The sequence below is a fragment of the Plenodomus lingam genome (assembly GCF_022343315.1).
Source record: "Plenodomus lingam strain CAN1 chromosome Unknown contig_23, whole genome shotgun sequence".
Taxonomy (NCBI): domain Eukaryota; kingdom Fungi; phylum Ascomycota; class Dothideomycetes; order Pleosporales; family Leptosphaeriaceae; genus Plenodomus; species Plenodomus lingam.
Genome location: NW_027093940.1, coordinates 338,795 through 361,075, shown reverse-complemented (window position 1 = coordinate 361,075; position 22,281 = coordinate 338,795). Strand labels below are relative to the sequence as shown.

The following is a 22,281-nucleotide window of genomic DNA, read 5'->3' as shown; positions in this document are numbered from 1 at the left end:
GGGACAACTACGTTTGTGCCATGTCGATCGACGTGCCGCCAGCAGTATTTTATCGCGGGCCTTGTCTTCCCCGGCTCTGTTCCTGAATCCTGATGAACAAAAGACCGGTCCCAGATTCTCTGACTCGTCCAAAGGGGGGGAGGGACCATCCCAGCACAGGCATCCTGGGCGGACACCAAATGTACCAATGCAGCATCTCCACTGTACGACTACGCTTGCTTGTCGCATAAGCCGCCTGTGGAACCCAGGTCCGGGCATGATCAGACCAGACCCCATGCTGCCAGTCTGGCTTGACAGGTCGTCCGAGCCAAATCCTCCGTTCGACGAATCCGTCGGCCCTTGCCTCGCTACCTTGTTAAACAATGCAGATTACCATCTCTTGGTCGCCCTCCCTAGTCTGTAGAGTCAAAGTGTCAAACTAAAGTTTGATACAATCTAGCCTTCTCATCTACTTTCAACACTACACTGAACCATCTTTCGTCTACATGGCTTTGTCGTCGACGCTTCAGGTTGCTTGATCCTGCAACTGAGTGAAGTGAGCAAACCATAACGAAGTCGTTGACTGTCAATGCTTGTCTCTCCGCAATTCCATCCCCACAACGACCAAGTCTCGACGCCTGACAAGTACTTACCCCTCTTTTGTCAGTCTGTGGTACAGATGAGCTCGTCGTCCAAGTAACTCCAGCCTCCTCCTAGCCATGAGTGCTATCATACGATGGGCAGCGTCATTGAATGAGTGTGTCGCAAGGTCGTCATTTGGCCGCATATTTCGTCTTGAAGGATGCGAACATGTCAGTCCCAATATTTTGGAGGTCATTGAGTCTTGTACTGACATATCTTGCAGGACAACGAGATCAAGAATGCAAAGTTTACGACGGAGGTGCGAGCGGGACTTACCACTTTCTTCACGATGGCCTACATCATTGCTGTGAACGTACGTCTGTTTTCGATCATTCTCTTCGCAGTGCTGATGTTATCAGGCGTCAATTCTGTCCGACACCGGTGGTAATTGTGTATGCAATGATCCCGATGACCGATATTGTCTAAACGACAATAAGGAATACGACATCTGTGTCCAAAGTAGGTCCCACTATTCCAATTGACACCGGTCTCGACTGATTGTGTGACAGATCTCCACAGAGATCTAATCACCGCCACAGCGGCCATGGCCGGCTTATCCTCATTTCTGTTCGGCTTCCTGACAAACATGCCCGTCTGCTTAGCGCCTGGTATGGGTCTCAATGCCTATTTTGCCTATCAAGTTGTCGGACATCATGGCAGAGGTCCCATCTCCTACAGTCTTGCTCTCACAGCTGTGTTCCTCGAAGGTCTCATCTTCATCTTCTTGTCCTTGATTGGCATGCGACAATGGCTCGTCAAGGTCATTCCAAGCTCTCTCAAGATCGCAGCTGCTTGTGGTATCGGCCTGTACCTTGCCGAAATCGGGCTGAGCAGTGCCTCTGGTATTGGTGCCATTAGCGGTGCGGCACAAACTCCCCTCACTATTGCGGGTTGCCCAGACAAATACAAGAACGAAATGGGAGAATGTCTGAGTCACAAGATGACTTCTCCAACTGTATGTTGAGTTCGACCATGACACGGCAGCCTGCTGACAGCAACCTAGATGTGGCTCGGAATCATGTGTGGTGGTGTTATCACAGCTTATCTCATGATGTAAGATTTGCCAGCCATCAGTCGCACATGTGGCATTCACTGATCACATAACTTCACAATTACAGGTTCAAAGTCAGGAGTGCTATGATCGTCGCCATACTGCTCGTGTCCGTCATTTCATGGCCGTGAGTTTCTGTATGTTCAATACTGCTCGATAAGCCTAACAAGCCAACAGACGAGACACACCGGTCACGTATTTTCCGGCTACCGAACTGGGTGACCACCGATGGGATTTCTTCAAGCAGGTGGTCAACTTTCGGCCCATCAGACATACACTGAACTCATTGGACTGGGATTTGAGGAAAGCGCCTGGCCACTTTGCAGTGGCTCTCTTCACGTTTCTCTACGTCGACATCATTGATTGTACTGCTACGCTATATAGCATGGCGCGGTTCTGTGGCGTCGTCGATCCGGAAACTGGAGACTTTCCTCGTTCGACTCTGGCGTACTGCACAGATGCAACATGCATTTCGATTGGAGCTCTCCTTGGCACATCCCCTGTTACCGTATTCGTCGAATCCGGAGCTGGTATCGCGGAAGGTGGGAAGACGGGGCTGACTGCGATTACTTGTGGTACCTGCTTCATCATCTCCATGTTCTTTGCCCCTATCTTCGCTTCGATTCCACCATGGGCGACCGGGTGCACTTTGATCCTTGTAAGCCCTTTTTCGACTAGACCGTATTGTATTCTGACAATATCCCAGGTTGGATGCCTCATGATGCGCCAAATCGTGTCGGTAAACTGGCGATACATTGGCGATGCCGTCCCAGCATTCGTCACTGTAATGTTTATTCCGTTCGGCTACAGCGCAGCATATGGTCTGATCGCGGGCATGATGATCTACACCGCCCTCAACGGCTTGGTGTACATCACCAAGATCGTCTCTGGCGGATATATTGTACCCGAAGACGAAGATCATCGGGAATATTGGACAAGTAAGTTGCAGCGCCACACGATCTCATGGATGATGAAGAGGCACCGGAGCTAATGTCTCGCCCTAGTAACGCCACATGGTAGACGGCCATGGTTTGTCGGTGCTAGCGTCTGGCTAGCAGACCGTCTCAACCACAACGCGAAGAGGGAAAAGGATGACAATGCGTCGATTCGGAGCTCGGGATCGAGGTGGGAGAACCAGGGTCGCATCGCGTCGTATGGCTCCAGTCGCGAGTTGCAGGCTATCACTACGCATCCACTGCTAACGGATCCGCGGCAAGAGAAGGTGCTGAGGAAGATGTGAGAGCTCGTTGCATGCCTCGTCATCACAACGTTTGCGCTACCCATGGTGCTATCGTGTGGTTCGCGCACAAGACATTATCATTATAGCGCGTCTTCAGCTGTCGTCAAAAGTATACAGACACCCAAGCGTGGCTCAAGGTTTCGCAGTCCGTTCCACCAGCGCACGATGGAATACCCTTCGAAGCATGTCGGACTCCCCACCAGGCCCGGCGCACATCACCAATGAAGCGACAGATCAACGCAACCCATTACGTCGTCGGTCGATCTCCCGCTTTCCGCGCCTCACTCCAGCTCTCAATACAGGATTGAAGACCTCGGATCGACGTCATTTTGTGTTTTGATGAAACGGACGATACGTGTAGCAAGAAGCTAAGATTAATATAATGGCAAAACAGAGAGCTCTTTTATCCACCGGCTAACTCGACCCCTAAAAACCACTAATGTACGGCCCAAGCCCTAGCAGCCATGACTGTATTGCGCGGGCAGACAGCCATGGGTATCGCTGCTAAGCTCATATGCAATTTGTCAGGGCAAAAACAAAAGTCCTAGGGTATCCCCAAGAAAGCCAATAAAATCGTGAAACACGTTCGGGAGGAATTTAGATGATTGCGAATATCGATAAACTTTTCCGCCGCATGGGGCGCACTGGAAAGAGAAAAAGAAGAACCGAGCGTGCTCCCAAGGAGGCCAGGGGGGGGGGGGGGGGAATCTACCGAGCCGTTTTCGTTTTTAGATTTCCTGTAGATTTCTCATGATGCAAAATTAACTGTCACGAGGATATGGCTCTTGGGGGAACGCTTGGAGGTGCCGCTGAGATTCAAAAAGCAAGATTCGCGCATGTGTGTTGTGCCGGTAATCCGTCCATCACGATCATATTAGCACCGATCCCGTCTTACCTTTTCTGTGGCCAGTTGGCGAGTCCAAGCGCAATGGGGTTGTGCTTCTGGGTGAAGGACACTCGTTTCTCCAGTGAGGACAATGGCGTTGCGTCACACACGCCGGCAGTCTTTCTCCCAGCTGTCAGGTTTCGACTATGCTTCCGAATCGCAGTTTTGGTTACGAGGCAACCAAAGCTACGGATCATGCCGCATGGCCGGAAAACAAAACGCAAGACATGCTTCTCTCTCCATACTCTTGATCGCCGCAGTCGTGCTATCGGGAGATGAGCATGGCCTTGAGCGCATCCAAATCCCCAAGGATAAAAACACAACCGAGCTTGCCATCTCACAATACTCTCCTTCCCTCCAACAGCAATCCCATGCCCTCATACCCATCATCCAAACAACCAAAATCTAATCCCCACACACCGCATCCAAAACCACGCCCCCAACGAAGAAAAAAATAAATCTCGTACCATGGTTACACGGCATCCACGCGACGCGCTCTCTCTGCAGAAGCAAGCGCATCGCTGGGTCTTGTACCTCGATTCCTTGTCTCCCACGGCCCCTGGCTCTGCAGCTAATATGTAGTTTACGCTGCGGTGCAGTGCGAGGCTGCGGGGTTGTAAGGTGTTGGGAGTTTGGAGGCTGGGTTTGTGTGCGGTTCTTGTTGCGTTGTGCGTTGTGTAGAGGAGATGCAGGGGGGTTGGGTGTGGCTGTGTTTGTAACTGGTGCGTAGGACGGGTGTGGTCATGAAGTTGGTACGGAGTTTATGGCGTAGAGACTAGGGAGCGTGAGGTTGCTTATCCTACTTATACTTGCTACGCCTACACAAAGAGAGAGATGCGTTTGATCGAAAATTGAGGCTATGAAGATGACAAGAATAATAGGGATGATAAGAAGCGTGGTGCAAGACCCAGTGGACAAGTCATTCGTAGCTACATCAACACTGGCGAACAGCTGTCCATCTAAAGAGGTTAGAATGCATTCTGGCAAGCCTGTTGCATCCATGGAGGGGATAGAGATGAAAGGAACGAGACTTTGGAATGCGTTGTGGTGATGATGGTGGCGGTGGTAGTAGTAGTAGTGGTGGTGGTGGTGGTGGTGGTGAAGGTCCGAGGTCCGACAAGGCGGAGTGTGGTAAAAGTTAGGCAGGGAAGCAGGAAGGCAGGGATGGAGGCGGTCAGAACGTCACACCTTCAGTCGCCCTGGGCAACGCGCCAGTAGCGATACATCCCATCCACCAAAGCTGTCCACCACCGCAACACCGCTGTTCTTTTCCTATTCCTCAAGCTCGTAGTAGTACAAACGCCTCTCCTCTCGCTCTGAGTCACATTCGAGGTATCCGTAGATTGAATTGCAGCTTCGTTGATCGCGTCTGGCGTTGCGTGTGTTTGTGATCGATAGGATAGCACACAACAGCTTGGCGGTTGGTCACAGTGATAGCTGCCTCGACCAATGTACAAGGCCGAGGAAAGAGAAGGTGCTTCTTCACCGGGGCCTGGGGCATACTACACGCCACAGCAGATGAGTATGCATCCAGTAGCACGTGAAGAAAACCATCGTCGCCGTTTACTAACCTCCAGGCAAAGAAAGTTACCTCCAGGATCTTCGCACAAATCGACCAGCACGCCCGACGGGAGCTCGACCAGCCCCCGCACATTTCAACACCTGGTCGAGTAGAACGAACAATGGCATGGCAGAGTCGTCTTCCTCGGTAGCCGCCCTCCAACGTACCTTTACAGACCCCGTCACGGCCACGGCCACGGCCACCGACGCCGAAGCCCGCCCATCCATCTCGCATGGACCGAGACCACACGTACGCGCAACGTCCAAGACGAGTATAGACCAAGTAGTCAAGACGGTGGGAAAACCTCTGGTACAGCCCCCACGCGGCCGAGACATTTTCAGGTCTGCGACTGACCACCGGCGCACATCGAGTCTGAAGCAAGCCGTGGACCCGCAACGGCAAAGGGAACAGGATGAGGCTCATGCCGTGCGAGTGGCCATGGAAGAGATAGATTTGGCGCGCGAGGAAAAGCTGTTCAAGGCTGCTCGTGACGAGGCCGTCGAGCTGGTCTGGAAACACTGCAATCCACGTGCTTTTGGAACTGGTCCAGATGCACCGTACCCGTATCCAGGCTTGGCGAGGAAGGAAAGCACGCATCAGAGGAGCCGAAGTGTGGAACCCAAGGAGCAGGATCTCCAGCGGGCCAACTCGAAAATAAGAAAACGCCATTCGATGAGTAGTGCGACGGGAGGTAGCAGGAGCAGCAGCCTGCAGAGCAATGGGCCAGAAACCGGGTCGAAGTCCTCGTCAAAGACCAAACCTGCTGCAAGCACATCTGCTACAGAGAGCTATTTTGACAACAAGAACAAAGGACAGGAGCCAACGGCTTTGGAAAAGGCCATCTCGGACTTGCCCGACAGCAAGCAACGGCGGAGAAGCAGTGGGCCTCGTCGGACTATCAGCGGCAGCCTTTTCCAGAACCCCAACGACCAGATATACGAGGAGCCTGAGGAAGAGAACCCAATTGCGCCCGCTCCAACACCAGCCGCTGCAGAACCACCGAAACCTGAGAAGCTGCCGCTGGGTATGAGACGCAATCCCTTCATGCGCTTCCAGTCGGTCAAAAGCAGTCCGATGATAAGGTCGAACACGGATCCCACTGTCGCCACGAAGCGCCTCGAGCGGTACGAGATTCAGAAGAACCCTCCTACTCAGTCGCGGAACGCCGCATACACATTGAACTCTGGTCCGCCAAAGCCAGTAGAAGACACCAAGGCCAATGCGGAGAACGAACCCGAGATCAAAATGAAGGATGGAAAGGAGATACGAAGCGAAGAGATTCGTGCTGCAACGGGTTTCAAGCTCAAGGATCGGAGCCCAAAACTGCCGACTCCTACAGTGGTTTCAGACGCACCAGGGCGACCAATTGTATCTTTCGAGAAGAACTGGAACGTTGTGGAACTGAAGGAGGAGAAGTCCATTCTGCCAGCCACTGCGCCTGCTCCGTCTACTCAGAGCGAAGCAGCTCCAGGAACGTTGTCTAAAGCAGCAACCGTGCCTGTCGTGCCCAGCATCAATCTCCCCGAGGACGAGCAAGCACGGAGAAAGTCCTCTTCTCCAACGCCACCACCAGCACACCAAGTGAAGGCATCCCCTAGCACTTCGAGCCTATCCTCAAGACTAAAGAGGTTTGAGCAGCCTCTGTCCAGCCCCTACGACGATCCCCCAGCACGGCCACTTCCTACCCCAAACCCTTTGAGGAAGACTACACCTGCACCACCTCCTGGACCATCGAATCCGGCGGTCAATACTTACCAATCCTCTTCTCTACGCTCCAAAACATCCCCTTGCCAACCTGTTCCATCCATTTCCGTATCCGAGACGCCATCCATCTCTGTCAGCGGTCCGCCTCGTCGTGGATCTAATGCAAATGTGCCATCTATTGGTGTCACGCCCCCCATGCCAACCATCTCTGTCAGCGAGACTCCAGCACCAAGGAGACACATGAAGGCCGACGTACCTTCTATCGCCGTCACACCCGAAATTCCCAGCATCGCTATCAATGAGTCCCCTGCTTCTAGTCGTGCGCCCAAGGTTAATGCCCCCTCAATCTCCGTCACACCAGTTGCTGCACCTGCCGCACCGACCATCAACGTCAATGGCTCTGCTGGCTTCGGTCCAGCCGCTTCCAAACGCCCCCTACCCATACCAGGCCATCACAACGCCAAATCCCACAGTTACAACGGTGCTCCTACCCCTCGCGGCCACTGGACACCTACCACAGTCCGCACCGGCGCGCTCTGCACACAATGTGCGCTTCCTATCGCTGGTCGCATCGTCTCAGCAACAGGTCTACGCTTCCACCCCGAATGCTTCACTTGCTACCAATGCGGCGAACACCTCGAATGCGTAGCCTTCTACCCGGAGCCCTCCAACAAACACGCCGAGCGCGTGGCCCGTATGCGCGCCCGCATGTCTGGCCAAGACATTGCCTTTTTACCCACCCATCCCACGCCCGAAGACATGGCCCGCCTCGAACACGAAGACGGTACCGACGAGTCCCTACGCTTCTACTGCCACCTTGATTTCCACGAACTCTTCTCCCCGCGCTGCAAGAGCTGCAAGACGCCGATTGAAGGCGAAGTCATCGTCGCCTGTGGCGCTGAATGGCACGCAGGCCACTTTTTCTGCGCCCAGTGCGGCGATCCGTTTGATTCGAGCACGCCGTTTGTAGAGAAGGATGGGTACGCATGGTGCGTCAACTGCCATACCCATCGCTACAGTACAAAGTGCAAAGGCTGTAGGAAGCCGGTGACGGATACCGTGGTCAAGGCGCTGGGTGCCGAGTGGCACATGGGCTGTTTTTGCTGCGTCGTAAGTTCAATGTCTGTGTTCAATTGTCTGATTGCCATGCTAATGCGCGCTTGTAGGAATGCAAGGGTCCCTTTGAAGACGGTCGGTACTTTTTGCGCGCAGACTCTCAGGATCCCGTTTGTGTCAAGTGTGAGGAGATGAGACTCAAGGCTTGAATTTTTTTTAAAAAAAAATCAGAATGTACCTTGGTACGGCATGGTTGTACACGCTGGAAGAAGGCGGTAGATTTTACAATTGGCGTGTGAAAATAGACATGTATGATGTATGATGTGTGAGCATCTGTTAGCGTTGCGTTTTTCACTTCCCCCACACATCCCCCTTTTTTTAAAGGCATTGCTGGGGGTCTCCGCATGAGCACGGCGTGGCGTTGGTTTGCTTGTTTCTCTTTCCGGCGTTGTTTGAGATGAAATTGTCTGATCTGAATTCTTCTTCTTCTGGGTTACAAGGACACAATTGCACATTTTAGTGATAGTACAGGTCGCAGTTGGCAATTAGCAAGTCAGCCAACAGCCCCACCAGTCAATCTACCCCCTTACAAGTGCATCTCATGCCATGCCATCCCGTGTAGATATCCACGCCACACCACACCAGACCATCCATCCAATCCATCACAAGCACAAAGTCCAAAGAAGACCAAATCCATAGCTTCAAGCAACAGCAGAATTTTACAATACTCGGCGGTGAAAGCGTACGCTGCTACACTGCCCTATAATATCCTGTAGGAAAGAGAAAGAAAAGAAAAGAACATGGTGGAGGCTACAGTGTGTTGTGGTGGGATGTGTGATGAATCAAGCTGGGAATGAAGCCGAGGATGAAGTCTAGGATGCTCCATGGGGTTTTGGGAAAGCTTGCGGTGTCTTACAGTACCCTATGGTGCTTTACGGTGCCCTGCGATGCCCTACCGTGCAAACCCAATGTAAACGACAAACCGAAAAAAAAAACCCCCCTCAGGGAAAAAAATTTAACAAAATACAATAGTCAAGGTGGAAACTCAGGCAGGAAACTCAAGCGAGAAGAAAGCAAACAAAAAAAGTCAAATATTGCGACAAGCCATATTCTCTGGGTACGCCGCATGTCCTACTCCTCAAAAGTCAATTAAAGCGACATGGCTACAAGTGCCATGTCCACAAGACCATTCAAATCTTGCAAATTCTTCTCCAAGCGTGTGCACTGCACTTTGCACTATATGCGTCTTCTTTCAAAAGTGGCACATGTGTAAAAAAGGTAAACCCCCAATCTCAGACTGCAATTGAAAACTGGAAATTGAACGTGAAATGCAAAAAAAAAACAAAGAAAAAACTCCAAATTCCAGAATCCAGAATGGCTCACAGACTGTCCGCATCCACGGCACGCACAGCCTCTCCTTTTCCTTCTCCATCTTGCTCTTCGCGCACCGCACCTTCTGCATCTACCTCTGCCTCCGCATCCCCATTAACACCCCACGCCCTCTCCGGCCTCGGACTCATCTTCTTAACCGGCGGCTCCAGAATCGGGGGACTAGACATGGGCAAGAAACCCTCGACGGGCGGAAAGATTCTCGTCTCGCTCATCGCATGGCTGCTAACAGGCCTCATGCCGTCGTGTTTACTGGGCGCGGGAATAGGATCTGGCAGCATCTGCGCCGGCATCTGCGAGTTTGGGCTGGGGGCGATGCGCATGGGGGCTGGGGCGGGTGCGGGCGAGGAGAGGTGAGGTGGCAGGGGCGCTGGGGAGGAGTGTTTGGTAGGGGAGAAGGAGGGGCGGTGGGCGGAGGAGGGGGGAAAGGATGAGTGTGGCGAGTTGAAGTTGTAGGTGCTGGAAAGGTGGGTGGAGGGACGGGGGGAATTGGCGGGGGAGTGTTTGATGGGGCTGCCGCCTGGGCCGGCGGCGGAGGCGGGACGGCTGAAGGATTGGAGTTGTGGGGTGGTGTGGTGCGAGGTTGTGAACGGGTTGGTCAGAGTCGAGCTGGTCACGGCGTTGGCGTTGTTGTTGGTGCGTGAGTGTCCGTTTTGGTGGGGGATGGGCAGATGGGAGCTCTTCATCGGACTGCTGGGGATATTTTGCAGGTTGAAAGGTGGAGGTGAAGAGGGTGGGTAGTTGCTTGGCTTGGAGAAGCTGGAGCGGATAGGGGAGGAGCTCCCGTTCATGCTTTTGGTAGGGGAGCCGTAGGCAGCTTCGGAGCGCTGGATGCCAGGGGGCCCAAGGGCTTGACCGCGAGGAGAGAGACTTGGGCCATCAACCCATGGTTGTGGATGCATCTGAGGGGCGTAGGCTTGTGGAGCGGATGACAGTGGTGCTGGTATTTGGACAGAATCTAGAGTTCGTGTCTCTGTGGAGGGTCCAGCCCCATTGGTCTGTGTGTTGGATTGGGAAGCAGGCGACGCCGAGCTGAGCCTAAATTTGAGAGGGGGAAGTTTGGGCTGATTGGCATCCTTTTCTTTCTTTCGACATGAAGTACAGATGAACGTGAACTTGGAGTCTTCGGCCTGTTCTTCTGTGATGCCATGGCACTTCATGTGCTGCCAGACATTGCACTTCTCACATGATATCTGAGGAGTTTTGTCGTTCTGATACCGTTATTAGTGGTTCGAGTATAATGGTGAGACATGACTTACCAAATTTGAGCCATAGGTGCCGCACTTCTCACAATCGAAGAACCAGTCTTCTTCTTCGTTCAGTCTCTTGAGATCATTCTCGTGCTTCTTCATCATGGCTTTGAGATGGCGCTCGGACAGCCTAGCGTTATTAGAAGCCAGCTTCTGCTCATTCTCTTGTAGCTTGCGAAGCTCTTCCTCCTTGAGGATCTTTGCCGCCTCACGCTCGCGCAACCTCTGCTCTCGTGTCATTCTTCTCGAATCGTGAGCTTCTTCCAACTTCTTCAGCCTCTCCTGCTCTGCCTTCGCTGCTGCTAGTTCGGCCTTTCTTCTACGCTCGGCCTCCTCAGCCTCCTCCATTTCCTTCTGCTTTTCGAGTCGTGACGAGATTCTGGAGGAGCGCTTGGCCATGGCTAGTTTCTGCATGTTCTCGAGCTCCCGCATCTTGCGGGCTTGCTTCTTTGCTTGCTCCTCTGCCAAACTTTCCATGACGGGTATCACATCCTCTTGTAATCTCTTGAACAGTATTTTCTCGTTCGGATCGCGGCTTTTGCGTATACTGGCCATATATTCTTGATAGTCTTCCAAGGTAACACATATACATTCCCATTTCCTTCCACCAAAGCCATCATCAATGTCGTCAGGCTTTTCGTTTGTGGATGCATCCTCTTCCTCAGCTGCCTCCTCTGCTTCAGGGGTTGCTATCTTCTGTCGCTTGCTAGACCTCGATCCCTTTGACTTTTTCGATTTGGCTTTTGGCTTCGTTTTTGATGGCGGTGGTGGTGGCGGTGGATCTGTGAGGCGGTACATTCGGTTGTCATCCAAGACAAACAACGATCGCTCCTCTGCGTCCCATCCAGTGGGTTCCATGCGCTACGACCGTTGTTAGCTTGAGCAGTGCGCCAATTGCCAATGTACTTCTCACCCATAGTGTCTGCTCGTGCTCTGTAGCTGTGAGCTTTTCCCGAATGGTGTTTGGGTTGTTCAATGTCCATACGGACAGTTGTTGCAATACACGAATTTTTGTGAAGACATCGAAGTCGTTGAACTTGTTTGGTTCTTCGTCGGTACCGAAGGGATTTCGTGCGGGCGCCTTGGCGACGTATTGCCGGCGCGCGTACTCGTCGAAGATTTCAGGCCTGATTGTCTATTAGCAGGCAGGTAAGGTGGATGAAGGATGCAACGCACGTGAGGCCCTTGTGTGACGAGACATGCTTGAGCAGTGCCAGGCCAATCTGTGCAAGCTTCTCGGATGGCTGAGGCTTCAGACACTCCGACTCCAATTCCTAGAGACGTGTCAGCTTGTTGGCCGTTCATGACACATCTGGCGCAACTGCAGTGAGCGCAGGCGCAAACCGAGCGTACCTCGATGTCGAAATCCCTGTCGATCTTGACCGCCTCTCCAAACAGGCTGATGTACTGCGCGAGGTTTGCAAACTGCCACATATTCCGTAGCTTCTGCAATGTGCTCGGCTCCTCTACAGCTGCGTGTGCCTCCATTTCGGCGGCAGCGCGTTTGCGTGCAGGCATGGCGATGGAATCCGCCGTGCAGCGACGCGTCGATGTAGCGTGTTTGGCGAGGTAGAGAGTGTTGAGGAGAGGAAATCAATAGAGTGGTGGTTGTGCAATAGAGATATTCTCGGTCGCAAATTGAGGTTGGCTGGGTCTGGGCGGTGTACTGTAGTGAAGGTGAACTGGCGATTTGGTGAAGGGAGGTTGATCGCGTAGACCGCGGGAATCAGCCCGATCTGGACTGGTGCGTCATTCGGGCGCATTCAAGGTACGACGTACGTCAAATCGGGTTGTGGCTGTTGCCAGCAGAGGAGATGAGTGTACATGGGAATAGTGATCTTTCTTACTGCAGCCAAGGACATGATCTATGCAACAGTGTTGTGATATTATGATAACGAAGAGATGGATTTCTATTTACACGCACCACACGAGCCTGTTTGCAATCAAATGCTACCTATTGTATGTACATATATTCTATACCTATTGTGTGATGAAAAGAGTATCTTGAAGTCTACCTACCAAGCACCGGCTAATGTCAAACTATTATTGTGCATATTATAACTCAATAAGTACCATAGGTAGCAGAACCGCCGAAGAGATATGATCCTGTCCGCTGTCCTCAGCTCCTCGGCTCCTCAGCTGCCATGGCTGTTGGCGTAGGTATATGCCAAGTCTCCATAGGTGTGGCTGATGAAGGCTGCACTGTGCAGCACGACAGCCCTGGAGACAGGGGGCCTTTGATAGACATGCCGAGTGGTAGGCCGACAGACGTTTCATGATACATAGAAGACGTGTTGGATGAGGGTTGCTCGGTCGACATTCATTCATTCTTGTTCCAGTCAATAGAAAGTCCCACCTAGTAGATATCTCATACTACAAGCAAGCATGCTCTGTAACTTACATGTGATATCATGAGTTACTTACTGCAGGACCTGATCCCCCATCTAAGTTTACTGTACCGGTACGGCACTCCCAGAAGACTAAAAATATAGTCCCCCTTGATCGGCCGGTCCCTGGGGCGCTTGCGGCTTCAGCCCTACTTAGCCTAACTGTCTTCGCTCCTGCTAATTACCAGCCTGGGTGTACTGTAGCCAGGTAATGGTGGTGGTACCCTGGCCCATTTCACATTTGGACATGCGCGTTGTCTGTTGTCTGCTCTGCTACTTATCCCATTGAACATTCCATCCCGTGTCTCCATCCCACATGCGCCTCACCCACACACCACCCCTACGCAGCCGGTCCGCGATTGTCATTCACCTCTAGCCTCCTGCCATTCTCTGCCATCGTCCTCTCGAAGCGCGCAATTATTACCACCACCTCCTCCGCTGCCACCGCCGCCACCGCCGTCCCCCGCTAGTCTACCTACCCAACACACTTATCACCGAGCCAGCCGTTGGACCCTGAATGGCGGCGCAATAACATTTCTGGGAGCTCGAGAGTTGCGGCCAGATGCTGCCCACTTGAGAAGTGCGACATCTGCTTCTAAAGGGCTCTGCCATGTCCTACCCCGATCCCAACCACCATCACCACCATCACGAAACCACCCCTCACCAATCAATACCGCTGCGGGACCTCAACCGCCCACCCGACCCCTTCGACGACAGCGCAGCCAACCCACATCGCCGGACACTCAGTGACCGTGGGCGGAACCTGCTGAGACAGACGGGCGCGATAGCCACCGGCGGCCACTTTCGAGATACACAGTATGCGCCCATTGGAGAGGGCTCACCCAGTCCCACACACCATGCGCCGCGCCTCGACACTACCCTCGCCTCGAACCACAACCATGGCGGCATACGGCTGGTCCAACATGAGCATGATGAGCCTGTCTCGCCCATGGACGTAGGCGCATTCCAGTCGGCCATTGGCTTTGGTGTGGGCGTGGAATTCCAGGGTGAGACATCGCCGCCCGTCCCAACCTCGGGCTCATCGCACCCGTCCTACACGCCCTACAGTGACCCATATGCGAACTCCGTCTCTGAAGACCATGGCTACTTCTCCCCCGTCGATGTCGACGACGACACAACGCGCCTGACGGATGCACACCATCTGCAGCCCATAAGCGGGGCCGCCGCTTCCACCCCTTCCTACCAGCATGGCCGGTCCAGCAGCTTCCAAAGTGTCCAATTCTTGAGCCCCGGCGACGCCTCACCCACCGCAGCGAGGCACAGCGATGACATCGGCGAGGCCGAAGCAGGTGCAGGAACCCTCGGCTCTCGGGACTCACGGGGAAGGAAGCGTTCGCTATCGCCTGCTACGCTCGAGTCCCCGTTGCATCGAGCGGGCACAATTGTGCGGAACATGTCCCAGCGTGTCGTCAACGTCAGCAACGATGCCCACATCACCGAGACCACGCTCAAGAGAAAGTCGACGATACGAAAAGCCCGTCACGCCGCGCCGCCTGCGTTTCCTGTTCTCGCCGAATATACAACCGATGGGCCTACCTCACCTGCCCCTTCCACACCAGTTGAGAAGCCACCGTCGCCTTCTATTCCCCAACGGCAGCCAAGTGCTGCATGGCAGCGCCCCGCAAACCCTTTGCGCGGCAAAAGCTTGGGCATTTTCTCCCCTAATAGCAAGATACGGCTCAAGCTGTGTGATGTCCTCGTCCATCCAGCTACAGAGCCATTTCTCCTCGTTCTAATCATTATCCAAACCGTCCTCCTCGCAGTGGATGCAAGAACCAAGGCCGTGTTCAACCCTGCTCGTCACAAAACAATCGAAGCCCGCAGTGCCATTGACTATGCTATGCTTGGACTCTTTATCATCTACACCGTAGAGATTATCGTCCGCATGATTGTGTCGGGGTTCTTCTTCAATCCTGTCGAGTATAGTACCATCAATCGACAAGTTGGCCTACGAGAGGCCTTCACGATCAAGTTTAACCACCTCTTTGGAGGGCCACAACGTCAAGCCTCCCAGCGCCGCACTGGCAACGACATAGACCCAGCTCTAGGGCCTCACCAACCCTCAGTGCTGCGCACTTTCACAACTGCCCAGATGCAACCAGACACTGGCATACATGATCCGCGGCACCAGCAGCGAGTGCGTCTAGCACATCGAGCCTATCTCAGGCATTCCTTCAACAGAACCGATTTTGTTGCAGTCGTGTCCTACTGGATAGCCTTCGTCTTGAGCTTGTTTGATATCAATAATAGCCGCGTCATCCTCGTCTTCCAGATGCTGAGTTGTCTGCGCATCATTCGCCTCCTGAACCTCACCAGCGGTACCTCGGTAAGTTGTTTTTATAACATGGTACCAAACTCTACTAATCTGCCATTCAAGGTCATTCTCCGAAGCCTGAAAAAAGCTGCACCAATACTGGTCAACGTGGCGTTTTTGATCGGCTTCTTCTGGCTACTCTTCTCGATTGTCGGCGTACAGAGCTTTAAATCCAGTCTGAGAAGGCATTGTGTTTGGCTAGGCCCAACAGAGGCTGAGAACTTCACAAACAAAGCTCAATCTTGCGGTGGGCATCTTCTAGACAATGGCACTCACCAAGGGTACATGTCCTTGGCAGGTGAAGTTATTGGTCCTCCCGACGGCAAGGGTTTCCTTTGCCCCAGAGGCTCACGCTGCATTGAGACCGTGAACCCTTACAATAACACGCAGAGTTTCGACAACATACTTCAGTCCGTCGAACTGGTTTTTGTCATCATGTCATCAAACACTTGGTCAGATGTACTGTATGCCATGGCTGACACCGACTACCTGGTCAGCGCGCTTTTCTTCATTGTGGCTATTCTCATCTTGAGTTTGTGGCTTATATCACTACTGATTGCAGTCATCACCTCTTCTTTCCAAATTATTCGAGAAGAGAGCAAAACTAGTGCATTTACAGGAGAAGAAATCAATGAAGAAGAACTGAACAAGGAGCAAGGAGAAAAGAAAGTCAGCAGTTTGAAACGCATTTACGATAAAACGGCTTGGGTTTGGGTTCTGATTATAGCTTATGGACTGGTCTGCCAGATGATGAGAAGCTCGAGGATGAGCAACTTTCGGGAACGCTTCATCAACGCATCGGAAATCATTGTCACGATTGCGCTTCTTTTCGAGATCATGTTACGATTCGCTGTTGATTGGAGACACTTTTTTGGGAACAGACGCAATTTGACTGACCTCGGTATTGCACTCATCACGACCATAATCCAGATACCAGCCATAAAGAATGCGTACGGGGGCAGGGCTTATGATTGGTTGACCATCTTTCAGATCATCCGGGTCTATCGCATCGTCTTAGCGATTTCGATGACGCGAGACCTCATTGTGAGTAAATCCGTTTCTCTCTCTCCACATATACACATACTGAACGAGACAGATGATTGTGTTTGGAAACGTTGGTGGTCTGTTGAACCTGATCCTCTTCGTGTTTCTATTGACCTTCTTGGCTTCCATATTCGCCTCACAGCTCTTTCGTGGAGAGATTCCGGAACAGGATAATGATGGAGAAAACATCCGGATCCCATTCTTCGATATCTACAATTCGTTCCTGGGCATGTACCAGATCTTCTCTAGCGAAAACTGGACCAGCATCCTATATACTGTTACTAGCTACCAGAAGGAGTTCGGCACAGCCTGGATCGGAGCTTCCTTTTGCATTCTTTGGTACATCTTCGCCAACCGTGAGTATAGGATCCATCAGTTGGCGCAGATCGAGCTAATGTATGAGTAGTCATCGTACTCAACATGTTTATTGCTGTTATCCAAGAAAATTTTGATGTGTCCGAGGACGAAAAGCGTCTGCAGCAGGTGAAAGCATTCCTTCAACAGAAGGAACAGGGGCTCAGCTCGTCATATGGGTAAGTGAGGTCTATTCAGGCGAATTCAGAGTACTCACATTCAAAAGTAACCTATCCTTGTCCTCCATCTTCAAGCTTGGACAAGCAAGTCGAAGAGATCCGCTCGATTATGGTTCCGCCGCGACCGAGATGTTGCTCAAAGATGCTGTTGTCCGAGACTTTCTCTACGAAGGCGATGACCATGACAGTGCGATGGACCATGAACCGCGACCTGGTATCCGACCATCCAAAACAATCGCCGGATCGGGGTACATGTCGACTATGTGGCAGCGCTTCCTACGCAGGGTCGTGCATCGAGAGCCGAATCCCTTTTACGCCCCTTTGGACTTTGGCCGTGCATACGAGGACATGGATCCTAGGCGTATGGCCAAGGAAGTTGTCAGCGCAACTGAGAAGCGAAAGAAAGCCCAGCGTGAATACTTACGAAACCACCCCAACTATAACGTCACGTTGTTCATGTTCAGACCGCACAATCCAATTCGCAAGATTTGCCAGCGTATCGTCGGTCCTGGCCGTGGTGGCGACCGTATCGAAGGTGTAGCACCATCTGTGCCTATTTGGTACGCCTTCTCCGCATTCATCTACGCCGCGATTATTGCCATGGTCCTTCTTGCTTGCGTGACTACTCCGCTGTATCAACGAGAGTATTTTATGGAGCATAATTTCAGCGTTAAGAACTGGTTCGTCTGGGTGGACATGGGTTTCGCCATACTTTTCACTGTTGAAGCATTGATCAAGGTGATTGCGGACGGCGCCTTCTGGACACCCAACGCCTACTTTCGAGGATCTTGGGGCTTCATCGACGGCGTTGTATTGATCACTCTCTGGATCAACGTCGGTACTTCGTTCCTCAACGAGGGTCAGATCACAAGAACCGTAGGAGCCTTCAAAGCTCTGAGAGCTCTTCGGCTACTCAATATCAGCGACAGTGCTCGAGACAATTTTCACTCGTTGATCATGCGAGGGTGGTGGAAACTCTTTTCTGTAAGTCTATAATTGGTAATACAGGCTCAATAGATTAACGCAAATAGGCGGCTTTTGTCTCTCTTAGCTTGTTGATCCCATTCGCTATTTATGGACTGAACCTCTTCGTTGGCCAGATGCAAGCCTGTAATGATAACGGCTCCAGCATCACCGACCTCAGAGATTGCGTGGGCGAGTTTGACAGCTCACCCTTTGACTGGAATGTGCTAGCTCCCCGTCAAGCAGCCAACCCCTACTACGATTTTGACAACTTTGGTAACTCTTTGTTCATTTTGTTCCAGATTGTCTCGCAGGAAGGCTGGACGGACGTAATGTGGTCTGGGATGAGTATTACAGGGACCTTCACACAACCTCAACCTTATGCCGCGCAGGGGAACGCTGTATACTTCATCATTTTCAACTTGCTCGGTGCTGTATTTGTGTTGACACTCTTTGTTTCCGTATTCATGCGCAATTACACAGAGCAGACGGGAGTGGCTTTTCTCACGACGGACCAGCGATCTTGGCTAGAACTGCGCAAGCTCTTGCGTCAGGTTTCCCCTTCCAAACGCCCTTCCTCTACCAAACAGCGAGAGACTTGGGAAGAATGGTGCTACCGCCGCGCTGTTCGCAAAACTGGACGTTGGCAAAGGTCAATTACTGGGGTTCTCGTATTTCATCTTCTGTTGCTGTGTTTGGAATGGTATCCAGGTTATGATGGCTGGGAGACGGCTAGGGGTAATACTGTCTGTTGTATGTATGATATATATACTAACTCGACGCAGATTACATCTTCCTCACCCTCACAATCGTCTTCATCGCCAACGTGGTAATTCGCATCATTGGCCTCTCGTGGCATCGGTTCTGCAAGAGTACATGGGACATGTTTTCCATATTCGCGGTCACAGGAACGTTCATCACGTCAATCCTCGTGCTTGCCCGGGACGGAGACAGGGTTTTTGTTCAATTACATAAGCTGTGTCTTGTATCAATCGCGTTGCTTCTCATTCCCCGGAACAACCAACTCGATCAGCTCTTCAAGACCGCTGCAGCGAGTTTGGCAGCAATTGCCAACCTTCTTGCGACTTGGTTCGTCCTCTTTTTGGTATACGCCATCGCCCTCACCCAGACTTTTGGTCTTACTCGGTTTGGTCCAAATGAAACTGGAAACAAAAACTTCAGGACGGTACCCAAGGCGCTCATTTTTCTCTTCACGATGAGTATGGGCGAAGGTTGGAACGAGATGATGGAAGACTTTGCAAACGTGGACAAACCTTTCTGCACAGTCGGTGCCATCTACTTCGAGAGCGACTGTGGTAGCCCCGAGTGGGCGCGCGCGCTCTTCATCACTTGGAACATACTGAGCATGTACATTTTCGTCAACTTGTTTGTCTCTCTAATCTACGAGAGCTTCAGTTACGTATATCAGCGAAGCAGTGGCTTGTCCGTCATCAGTCGAGAGGAAATTCGTCGCTTCAAGCAAGCCTGGGCCGAGTTCGATCCTAATGGGACGGGCTTTATTTCTCGGGATGTGTTCCCGAGGCTCCTTGGGGTAAGTCAATCTCGAAGGGTCCGTGATGAGCACGGCTAATATTTTTCAAGGAACTGTCTGGTATTTTCGAGATGCGCATCTACGATGGCGACTTCACGGTTCGCAGGTTGATAGAGCAGTGTGCAGTACCCAGCCGGCGAGCGTCCAATCTGCCCATGTCACAACGCGAGCCAACGCCGGAGATAGACATTGCGAAGCTCAACCGTGTCCTGGCCCAGATGCCAATCAGTGATATTCGGCGTCGTCGACAGCGCATGAACATGTTCTACGAAGAGGTTCTTGTGTCAAGCGATCCTGACAAGGGTATTCAATTCACCTCTTTGTTGCTCATCTTGGCCCATCACAAGGTCATCAACGACAACAAGAGCTTGCGGTACGTTATGCACTCTGTCCAGGTAGGGGCGGCATTCTAACATCCCCACAGACTTGAAGAATTCCTACGTCGCCGAGCACGTCTCCAACGAGTCCAAGAAGCGGTGCGTCGCAACGTCGTCGTCGGCTTCTTCGACACCTTATACTGGGCCCGCCGCTTCCGCCGTGCCATGGACCAAAAGAAACAAGGCCGCATGACCGCCATCCCGCAGTTCACCGTTCCAGAAATCTTCATCGACGACGAAGACATCACCGACGCACAACGAGGCCAACAATCTGGCAACAGTAGCCCCATCTTCTCCCCACAAGATCTCTACGCCCCGGACCGCCGTGCTTCAGAAGCACACGTGCCAACCCCTCCGAACCTCGATCATCTCGACACCAGCCCCGCGAGAAGTCGAGCCAACTCTATTCAACAAACACCACAGGGTTCACCTACAAGAGCAACGCCGTCCACATCGCCATTTGCCTCGGCTGCCGATGGCAGTGATTGGCAGTTCGCGACTGCGCTCAGTCGGCCACCCAGTCCTCTGGAACCGGACCCAGGCGGTCACGGTGCAGACAGTCGCAGCAGGGCAAGCAGCGCCGTCAGTGCAGCAGATGTTTTGGAAGTGCTGGATAATTCTGCATGGGGTGAGAGTATCAGAAGGAGCTTTACGCAGCGACGACGTAGTTGATTTATTTTTATCCTTTTTCCTTTTTGGTGATCGTCGTGTCGTTTCCTTTTTTTGGGGAGGTCATTTCAGTGCAGATTTTTCTTTTGTGTCAATGTCAGTGTCAATGTCTATGTCTCTGCCCATGGTATAACCTTCTGGGCATAGGGTTAGGGAGGAAGACAAGTAAGGATGGGGAAGGAAGGAAGCCAGGAGCTGGAGATTAGTGCACTTTCCCATACGCCCCCGCTCCCAACAATGCCAAATAGACGGCCAAGATGGCAGGTGAAAAAAGAGGAAGTAATGAGTCAAGGCCAATTCGATCCACAGATGGCATCAGCGATGCAGCATGGCATGATGGGAAGGCAAATCTGGTATTCCAAGTCTCGAAATACACGGCACAATACAGCACACTACGTAACAACACTATGTCGGCCTTGGGAAATGCAAGGCCGAAAAAAAGGCCTGCACAACTGCGAGGAGAGGGATCGGGCGTTCGCAGGATTTGGGGGAATGATGGGCAGGGCAGTGTAGTGCAGGATCAACGGTCTGGGGAAGGGATGCGGAGAGTCAGGTCATCAGGTCATCGGCCATGGGTCATCAGTCATGAACTACCGGTATCAGCTATCAGCTATCAGCATTCAACCATCAGTCATCATCCCTCAGCCATCTGCTGAGCATTCCGCAATCTTCAAACACATCGACGGTCAACAGTTCCATTGATGCGCACACGAATGCGGTTATTTGGGCGCGGGGGAGAAGGCGAGGGGGTGAGGGGGGGGGCAAACCCGTTGCATGAAGTGTTTGAGGAGAGAAGGTGGCACATATGAGCCCGGAATAATTAGCCGGTGATTGACGGGGTTGGGGGGGTCGCGGCGAGTACGTAGTTATCTTTTTTTGTCTTCTTTGGAGTGGCGGCGAGTGTGGGGGAGACAGACAGGTGTTGGGAGTGTGTGGATGTGTGTACGAGAGGCTGGATCTGGCGTTTGCAGTCGAGATGGGATAGATGTGCGGTGTGTGGTATGTGTGGATTGGTTGGATTGGCTGGTTGGTTGGCTGACTACATGTGTGTCAAGTATTGTCAAGAGCATGAGCGGCCGAATCTGGAGGAATCGGCTTGAATATGTGTGCATAGCATGGTAAATGGCGTGTTAATAGAAGGTAGAATCATCTTTGGTTTGTCATGCTCTTTTTAGAGGTGGTCACGAGGGGGGTTTACGTAGGGGGACTTTGCTTATGTGTGGAGTTTTGGATTTGCGGAAATTGTGCTTCGTGGGCGTACTATGTAGGTAGTTGCTCTGTCTGTTGAGTATCTGTCTTGTTAGTTGCCTATCTGGTAGATGTAGCATTCAACTCGTGTACCGGTACAAGTTGGGTACGACAAGTAACTAGCATGTGTATCCTGCCTATAAGTCAAGTACACGTACAACGCACAACCCCACCCCACCTACCGGTACCGTATCAATTAGGTACCTTGAACAACCGCACCCAGCATCCACGGCCAACGCTGACACTTGACACCCACCCACCATAAGGACATCAGGTAGCAGACAGGTCCAGCACCATGAAACACTAGCGCACCAATGTCACAACACTAGCACCCACACAAACCAACACACACATGCATGCCCGCTCTCGGCTAACCCGCTAACAACTCGTTCCAGCCCGGACACGCCTAGCCCCA

At 52.2% G+C, this 22,281-nt stretch overlaps 5 protein-coding genes across 5 annotated transcripts; 4 read left to right on the top strand and 1 right to left on the bottom strand.

The window, feature by feature from the left end:
* The first annotated feature begins 13 nt into the window (after positions 1 to 13).
* IAQ61_005831 (uncharacterized protein) lies at positions 14 to 3,615 on the top strand. The gene is made up of 9 exons (XM_066096953.1): positions 14 to 791; positions 845 to 934; positions 981 to 1,080; positions 1,131 to 1,576; positions 1,625 to 1,674; positions 1,740 to 1,799; positions 1,850 to 2,330; positions 2,379 to 2,610; positions 2,677 to 3,615. The coding sequence occupies exons 1-9, from the start codon at positions 699 to 701 to the stop codon at positions 2,910 to 2,912; spliced, it is 1,788 nt and encodes a 595-aa protein (XP_065952945.1). The 5' UTR covers positions 14 to 698; the 3' UTR covers positions 2,913 to 3,615.
* Positions 3,616 to 3,889: 274 nt separating this feature from the next.
* Positions 3,890 to 4,207, top strand: IAQ61_005830 (uncharacterized protein; the record flags this gene model as incomplete). Its single annotated transcript, XM_003836127.1, has 1 exon — positions 3,890 to 4,207. The coding sequence occupies one exon, from the start codon at positions 3,890 to 3,892 to the stop codon at positions 4,205 to 4,207; it is 318 nt and encodes a 105-aa protein (XP_003836175.1).
* Positions 4,208 to 5,247: 1,040 nt separating this feature from the next.
* On the top strand, positions 5,248 to 8,328 carry IAQ61_005829 (uncharacterized protein; the record flags this gene model as incomplete). The annotated part of the gene is made up of 3 exons (XM_003836129.2): positions 5,248 to 5,320; positions 5,376 to 8,173; positions 8,230 to 8,328. 3 exons carry the CDS (start codon positions 5,248 to 5,250, stop codon positions 8,326 to 8,328), a joined length of 2,970 nt encoding a protein of 989 aa, XP_003836177.2.
* A 1,170-nt stretch (positions 8,329 to 9,498) lies between these two features.
* On the bottom strand, positions 9,499 to 12,276 carry IAQ61_005828 (uncharacterized protein; the record flags this gene model as incomplete). Its single annotated transcript, XM_003836130.2, has 5 exons — positions 9,499 to 10,719; positions 10,768 to 11,619; positions 11,672 to 11,885; positions 11,935 to 12,032; positions 12,112 to 12,276. 5 exons carry the CDS (start codon positions 12,274 to 12,276, stop codon positions 9,499 to 9,501), a joined length of 2,550 nt encoding a protein of 849 aa, XP_003836178.2.
* A 1,015-nt stretch (positions 12,277 to 13,291) lies between these two features.
* Positions 13,292 to 21,348, top strand: IAQ61_005827 (uncharacterized protein). The gene is made up of 9 exons (XM_003836132.2): positions 13,292 to 15,492; positions 15,544 to 16,524; positions 16,577 to 16,880; positions 16,931 to 17,057; positions 17,105 to 18,041; positions 18,089 to 18,758; positions 18,806 to 19,572; positions 19,623 to 19,945; positions 19,997 to 21,348. Exons 1-9 carry the CDS (start codon positions 13,756 to 13,758, stop codon positions 20,619 to 20,621), a joined length of 6,471 nt encoding a protein of 2,156 aa, XP_003836180.2. The 5' UTR covers positions 13,292 to 13,755; the 3' UTR covers positions 20,622 to 21,348.
* Positions 21,349 to 22,281: the final 933 nt, after the last annotated feature.

Excerpts from the sequence above, each read along its gene's own strand:
- IAQ61_005831 (XM_066096953.1), top strand. The coding sequence starts at position 699 with ATGAGTGCTATCATACGATGGGCAGCGTCATTGAATGAGTGTGTCGCA. Across the intron at positions 792-844 it reads GTCTTGAAGGATGCGAACAT|GACAACGAGATCAAGAATGC; the intron begins GTCAGTCCCAAT and ends CATATCTTGCAG. Across the intron at positions 935-980 it reads CCTACATCATTGCTGTGAAC|GCGTCAATTCTGTCCGACAC; the intron begins GTACGTCTGTTT and ends TGATGTTATCAG.
- IAQ61_005827 (XM_003836132.2), top strand. The coding sequence starts at position 13,756 with ATGTCCTACCCCGATCCCAACCACCATCACCACCATCACGAAACCACC. Across the intron at positions 18,042-18,088 it reads GGTGGTGGAAACTCTTTTCT|GCGGCTTTTGTCTCTCTTAG; the intron begins GTAAGTCTATAA and ends TAACGCAAATAG. Across the intron at positions 19,573-19,622 it reads TGTTCCCGAGGCTCCTTGGG|GAACTGTCTGGTATTTTCGA; the intron begins GTAAGTCAATCT and ends ATATTTTTCAAG.